At 36.6% G+C, this 7,858-nt stretch overlaps 1 protein-coding gene across 1 annotated transcript in view; it reads left to right on the forward strand.

Annotated features, from left to right (window-relative positions):
• Positions 1-7,858, forward strand: part of ASCC3 (activating signal cointegrator 1 complex subunit 3) — a 451,184-nt gene that overhangs the window by 116,497 nt on the left and 326,829 nt on the right. The window contains exons 8-9 of the mRNA XM_006881191.1: positions 3,677-3,877; positions 4,330-4,470. Coding sequence (XP_006881253.1) covers positions 3,677-3,877; positions 4,330-4,470 — 342 coding nt within the window. The remainder of the gene's footprint in view (positions 1-3,676; positions 3,878-4,329; positions 4,471-7,858) is intronic.

The raw sequence follows: 7,858 nt of genomic DNA on the forward strand, positions 1-7,858 counted from the left end.
GGATTTTCTTTTCTACTGTCTTATTGAGGCTCAATATCAAGAAGACAAAGATTCTCATCATTGGAGCAATTGGCAGTGTCAGGTTGCATGGTGGAGATATTGAGATTGTTCACAGCGTTAGTCTGCTTGACTCCATAGTCAACAGTCTTGGCACCTGCAGCTAGGAAATTAAAAGATGTATTGTGATGAGAAAGTCTGCTGTTAGGGACCTCTCGAAAGTACTGAAGAGCAATGATGTCTCTCTGGAGACTAAGGTGTGTCTGATACAGTCCATGGTCTTTGCAATCACTTGTTATGCATCAGAGAGTTGGATAGTGACTAAGGAGGACATAAGGAGAATTGTTGCCTTTGAGCTGTGGTGCTGGAGAGGAGTATTGAATATACCATGGACTGCTAAGAAAACAAACAGATTCATCCTGGAGAGGATTAATCCGGGTGGCTCCTTGGAGGCAAGGATTCTGAGGCTTCGTCTGACATACTTTGGTCATGTTGTAAGGAGAGACTGGTCCTTGGAAAAGGACATCATGCTTGGGAGGGTGGAGGGCAGGCGCAGGAGGGGAAGGCCTTCTATGAGGTGGATTGATTCAGTGACTGGGATAATCGGGATGGGTGTGTCAGAGACAGTGAGATTTGCACAGGATAGAGCAGAGTTTAGGGCTGTTGTACATAGGGTCATTATGAGTCACAATGAGTCACAAGCGACTGGATGGCACATAACAATAACAACAGCACCACTGTCATATTGTTTGCACATAGTGGCAGTTTTACTACCTCTTTTCCTATTTGGAAACCTTGTATTTCCTTCTCTTTTTCTTACTACTTCTAGAAAGTTCTTCCAATACAGTATTATTCAGTGGTAACAGTGGGTATCTTTTTCTGGTTCCGGTTCTCCGAATACCTTTAATCATTCTCCATTGGGAATGATGTTGGCTCTTGGTTTTGAGTATATAGTTTTGTCAGCATATACTCAAATTGAAGAATTTCCGTTGTATTCCTGTTTCGTTGAGTGTTTTTATCAGGATGTGGGATTTCACAGAATGCCTTTTTTAAAATCAGTTGATGAGATCATATGGTTCTTGTTTTTTGCTTTGTTAATGTGATTTAATTATGTTGATTGTTTTTCTCATGTTAAACCATTCTCGAATACCTGTTATGAAGCTTAGTTAGTCATAATTAATTTTTTAATATAATCTTGGCCAGGATTTCAATTAGTATTTTTGTGTGTGTGCGTGTATGTTCATATGAGATAATGGTCTATACTTTTCTTTTTTTTGATGCTATCTTTTCCTTTTTTTTTTTTTTTAGGGTTATGCTTGCTTCATAGAATGACTCTGACAGTATTCTTTTTTTAATTTTTTAAAATAACTTAAGTAGAATTAGTGATAATTTGTCCCTGAAAATTGGTTAGTGATAATTTGTCCCTGAAAATTGGTAGAATTCGCTCAAAGCTCTCTGGGCCAGGACTTTTTTTTTTCTGGGGGATGGTGGGTACTAGGGGGTGGAGTCTTTTAATGACCTGCTGAGTTTCTTCTTTTGTGATAGGTCTATTCATGTGATACATAGTCTGCCTGTCACTCTGGGTAAAGTGTAGGTTTCTAGGAATTTGTCCATTTTCTCTAGGTTTCTAAATTTATCAGAGTATGTTGTTGTTGTTGTTAAGTGCCATCAACCCTGCCCTATCCTGTTTCCTCATTATCATCTCAGATGCACTAGAGCCCATTGCTAAAGTCTCCCTATCAATCCATCTCATTGAGGGTCTTCCTCTCCTTTGTAGACCCTCCATCTTTCCAAGCATTCTGTTCCTTTCCATAGAATAACCTTACCTAGCTACACGTGTTCAAAGTATGAAAGACAATGCTTTTCCATCTTTGCTGCCATGGTTCACTATGGCTGGACTTTTTCCAAGATATATTTGTTTGTTCTTTTGGCAATCCATGGGATATTCAGTACACTTCTTCAACACTACAACTCAGTCAACATCAGTTCTTCTGTCATCCTTATTCATTGTCCAGTTCTCTAATGCATACCATTGACTGAGAAGACTATTGCCTGAATCAAGCACACACACTTTAGTCTTCAGACTGACTTAGCTTTTCATAATACTTTTGTTATTGTCATTTTATTTTCAGCTGATTCTTTTATGGTACCACCTGTTTCATTTTTTATTGGAGTTATTTATGTCTTGTCTTTTCTTTTGTTTAACTTTTTCCAGTGGTTTGTTTATTGACCTTTTCAAAGAACCAACTCCTGGTTCTTGTTGTTCGTTTGAGTTCTTTTTCTGATTTCAGTCCCATTGATTGCAGCCCTTATTCTTATAATTTCCTTTCTTCTAGAGATAGGGGGATTAGCTTGTTCTTTTTCTATTTGCTGGAAGTGTTAAGTGATTTCTTTTTCTTCTTTTTTCTTTTTTTTGTGTGTCAGCCTACAGATGTGAACCCTCTGAGGACTGCCATAGCTATATGCCAGGGTTTTTGATATTTTGTATTTTCATTTGTTTTGAGAGACTTATTATTCCATTCTTTTTTATTTCTTTTCTTAATTATCTTCCTTGTGCGTGTCTTTTAATCTTTTATCCTTTTGGTTTATGGTATTATGATCTATGAAGGTTCTTTGTATTTTTATTATTTCAGTGCAATTCCAATACTGATAAAAAATTCATTCTTTAAGGAGATAGAAAAGCTTATTTACAATTTCATTTGGAATGGAAAGAGAGCCAGAATAAGCAAAGCTCATCTGAAAAACAAAGTTAAGTAGAAGGCATCTCACTACCAGATGCCAGAACCTCTACTGCACAGAAAATCATAATAACATGTATTGGTACGTAGATATTTAGATCAATGGAGCAGAATCAAGAATCCAGAAATCACCCCATCGGCCTGATATTTGAGAAGATAATAAAACCCATTAAATAAGAAAATAACATTTTTAACACATGGTGCTGACAAAACTGAACATCAACCTGCAGGAAACTGAGATGGGACCCACATCTCACAACATGCAAGAAAAAAAAGCTCAGAATCAATCTTCTGATGTTTTGACTGCTGTTACCATGGGCATTGATTGTGGAACCAAGTAAAATTAAATCATGAGCAACGTCAGTATTTCCTCTGTCCAGCTTGAGTTGGCTATTGGTCAATTGGCAAGGGTTTTTGTTTTCTTGAGATTGAGATGTAATCCATATTGTAATCCATATCCATAGTCTTTGATCTTTTGCAGTAAGTGTTTCAAGTCCTCTTTACTTTCAGCAGGCAAGTTTGTGCTACCAGCATAATACGGATTATGAATTTTCTTCCAATATTGATTCCATATTCTTCTTCAGAATGTCCAGCTTCTCAGATTATTTGCTTAGCATGTAGAATGAGAAGTTATGGAGAAAAGATATAGCCCTGGTCAGACATAGCTTTCCTGATTTCAAATCATGTATTCACTTGTTCTATACAAACAACTTCTTGGTCTAGGTATATCTTTAAAATATAATGAACTGCAATTTCCAAATGCATTAGAATATTGCATATTTGTGAATTGTTATTCTTAACTGTACTTACTTTAGTTTAGATTGAGGCAAGTGAGAAATTAAACAAATTGGTATAAGTTTTTTAACTAATGATGTAAATATTTACGTTTAATATTTTTATGGGAATTTTAAATTATAATCATTTATGTGTCCTTTCTTTAGATTGGTCAGTTGGCTTTTAAAGGAATGAAAAGACTCAATAGGATCCAGTCAATAGTCTTTGAAACTGCCTATAACACCAATGAGAATATGCTGATTTGTGCTCCAACGGGAGCTGGTAAGACCAACATTGCAATGCTAACGATACTGCATGAAATTCGCCAACATCTTGAACAAGGCATTATCAAAAAGAATGAATTTAAGGTAGGAAACTGAGAAGCTGGGTAACAACTTTTTAAATTGCAAAGTAAGAATGTAGCAATTGAATATAATATGAAATATGAACCTTTTTAAGAGTATTGTATTTGAAATCATGTAAAGAATGCTGCTTGATTTATTTCATCACTATCAAGGCAATCCCTATTTGTGTTATGAAAATCTTATTAGCTCAGTGGAAAGCAGTGAAATGCATTTATCTTTGAAACAGAACCATTTTCTAAGTAATGAGGCTGTATAAACAAATTGCATTGTTCTTTAAACAGCTGCACACTTATCTAACAAAGATAAGTAGTTTCCATATATCAATATTAAAATTTTTTTTCCCTCACAGTAGCTGGAATCATATTTCACAATAAATTGTGACTTCTGTTGGCTACTGTTAAACAAATGACACTGTAGTTTTTACTCATTTGTCAAGTTAAGTTTCTTTGTTACAGGTTGTTTATGTCGCTCCAATGAAAGCCTTGGCAGCAGAAATGACAGGCTACTTCAGCAAACGTCTAGAGCCACTGGGCATCATTGTGAAAGAATTGACTGGAGATATGCAGCTATCAAAATCTGAAATTTTACGAACTCAGGTATGCTGTTAGCTCTTTCCTTTAGTGTCATTCTTAATTGTGAAAATCGTTATATAAGTAACATAGATAATAAGACTGAATTATTTTATTTGTACTATTTCTTTTTCTGCTCTACAAAAAATGGGCTGATACTTTGTTTTATGGTATTACTTCTTACTTCTGTCATTTTTGGAGTGTCTTGGATATTCTATTTGCAGATTTTAAGTCTACTGTTGCTGTTGTTGATATATGTTTTAGAGTCACTTACAACTTATAGCAACCGTATGTACAGCAGCTATGAATCCTGCTTCATTGTCTTTGACTCACCTACCTCCATTACCCCAGTCACTGAGTCAGTCCATCTCATCCACGGTATTATTCTCTTGAGCTGTCTCTCCTCCCTTCCAAGCATGATGTGCTTCTCCAAGGACTGGTCCCTCCTTGCAATATGCCTAAAGTATGTCAGATGGAGCTTCAAAATCCTTGCCTTCAGGGAGCAGCCTGGCTTCACCCTCTCCAGAACGAACCTGTTTGTTCTCTTAGCAGTCTATGGTATATTTAAGGCTCTTCTCCAGCACCACAACTGAAAGGCATCAATTCTTCTCATATCATCCTCAGTCACTGTCCATATTTCTGATACATAGCATCAGAATTCTGAAGACCCTGGTCTGGACCAGGTGTTAGTCTTTAGACTGACATCTTTGCTGTTCTGTACTCTGGAGAGGTCCTTGACAGATTTTCTCAGTGCAGTTTGTCTTTTTATTTCCTGGCTGCCGATAACAAGAATGTCGATTGTGGGGTTGAGCAAGCTGAAAATCTTAACAATCTCAATCTCTTCACCGTCTGTTATGATGCTGCCAGTTGGCCTAGTGGTGACAATCTTTTTTTTCTTTAGCTTCAATCTATCTTGATTGTGTGCTTGACCTTGTGCACCAAATGCTTAGTTTCAGTAAGCAAGGTTGTGTCATCTGCATAACACAGGTTGTTGATAGTAAATGTTTTTCTTCGAAAGGAATGGGAAATGAGGCTGTAGATGACACCACTATTAATTTTCAAAAATATCTCACAGTCTACACAGTTAGTTAAGAGTACTTTAATGTCTCTTTTACTTTTCCAAGAGGGTAGTGTACAAGGGGGGAGAGTTGGTAGGGGAGAAAAGTGCAACCGTCAATGAATGGAAATCCAAAGTCTGTAAATTTTCATGGAAATTAATAATGAATTTTTAAAAAGAGTAGTTTAATGTCAAAAGAGTTTTATGGTTGTTTTGTGCCATCTAGTCAGTATAATTCATAGTGACCCTATAAACCATAGATCCTTTCCCTATTCTGACCCATTCGTCAGCATGATCTCCACCATGTTTGATCCCCTTGTTATAGGCACTATGTCAATCCATCTTGTTTAGAATCTTCCTTTCTTTCTCTGACCCTTCACCTTTTGCAGCAAGATGTCTTTTTTCCTCCAAGAACTAGTCCCATGTCCAAAGTATGTAAGAAGAAGTTCCCTCATCTTTACCTTTTAAGAACATTTTCACTGCAGTTTCCTGCAGACAGATTTGTTTGCTCTTTTGGCTGTCCATAGGGTATTCAGAATTCTTTCCCAAAAATTCAAAGGCATTGATTCTTACTTGATCATCCATATTCATTGTCTAACTTTCATAAGCATGCAATGCAATTGAAAATATTGTGGCTTGGATCAGCCATAGCTTTCTCTGTAAACTAACATTTTTGTTCTTTAACATTTTGGAGAAATAGTTTATAGCATATTTTCCCAAAGCAACATATCTTTTGATTTCTTGACTACCGCTACCTGTTCATCTCTTACTTCGGCATTTCTTCCTCTTTTTTTGATCTCTCTGTATTCTAACGCTAGTTTAAGCCTATCATGATAGCCATTTTCATCTTTTCTTTCTTTCCTGTCTTTTCTATGACCACCTTTTGTTTTATTCATGAATATTGTCCCTGATGTCACCCCACAACTGATCTTATCCTTAATCATTAATGTTAAATGCATCAAATCTGTTCCTGAGATGGCTTATAAATTCAGTAATAGAGCAAGACGGTTGATGTTGGAATTGATAGAATTCAGTAGACATAGGAGCATGGAGGCTCTGTTGGACCTTGGAGGTATTGATTTTACATTGTAGGTGTTGCTGATGCAGAGTTTTTCTTTTCGTGAAATTAAAAGGGTTCAAAGTAGGCAAAACCATATTGCTCCCATTCTTTTTAAAAACTCACTAAAAAAAAACCCAAAAAAAACCCACCCACAACATTTTTAAGGCCTTAATAATATTTAACGACCAAAGAATACTCCTAAGGTAAAAAAAAATCTATGAAATTCTATTAATATTTCTATTTCAGGGGACAGTTCTTTATATGTCACATTGAATTTTCTTCATATTTTCCCTCAACCTTTTCAGTTTCACTTCCCAACTCTTCCATAATATTGCCAGGTTATTTTTGCTTGAACTGACTCTTTTTCTATTAGGTAACTTTCCCCACTTATTATTTTTTTTTTAGGAGTGTGATCTTTGAAACTTATTTAAGTCTCACCTGTTCTCCAAAATTAAGTTCAGGCTCCATAAATACTTTATTTCCTCTTGTGTAAGTTCTCTTGCTTAAGAAATTTAAGTTGTTAACAGTTTCAGCTTGCTCAGCTCCACAGTCAACAGTTTTGACATGAGCAGTCAGGAAATCAAAAGATGAATTGCATCGGGAAAATCTGCTGTCCTGGACTCCTCCAGAGTACTGAGAAGCAACAGTGTCAGTCTAGAAATTAAGGTGCTCCTGACCCTGGCCATCGTCTTTGCAATTACTTGCTATGCCTCAGAGAGCTAGAAAATGACTAAGGATGACAGAAGAAGATTCGATGCCTTTGAGTTGTAGTGCTAGAAAAGAATCTTGAACATACCATGGACCACCAAGAAAATAAACAGGTCTGTCCTGCAGAGGGTGAAACAAGTTTCTCCTCGGAGGCAAGGATTTTGAAGCTCCATAACAACAACAACAACAACATGGTGTAATATATTTGGGCACGTGACCAAGAGAAACCCTTTTTAAAAAAATCATCATGCTTGGAAGGATGGAAGGACAATGCTGGAGAGGAAGACACTAAGATGGATTGATACAATAGCTGGTGTAATGGGGAAAGATGTGACAAGAATCAGTGAGTCTGGCTCAGTATAGGGCAGGCTTTAGAGCTGTTGTACATAGGGACACTGTGAGTCACAGGGAACTCCACAGCACTCCACTATGTCCTGCGTTTCATAGTCAGAGTTTAAATGTTACTTGTTTTGTCATGCGATCGAATTTTGCAAAATCAATGACTTATTCATAGCAGATACATTTTTTAAGAGGCATAAACGCAGGTTATATACCTGGATTTCACCTGATGGTATGCATAGGAATCAGAT

Source organism: Elephantulus edwardii, unplaced genomic scaffold (assembly GCF_000299155.1).
Source record: "Elephantulus edwardii isolate Elephantulus edwardi_28Jun2011 unplaced genomic scaffold, EleEdw1.0 scaffold00013, whole genome shotgun sequence".
NCBI lineage: Eukaryota > Metazoa > Chordata > Mammalia > Macroscelidea > Macroscelididae > Elephantulus > Elephantulus edwardii.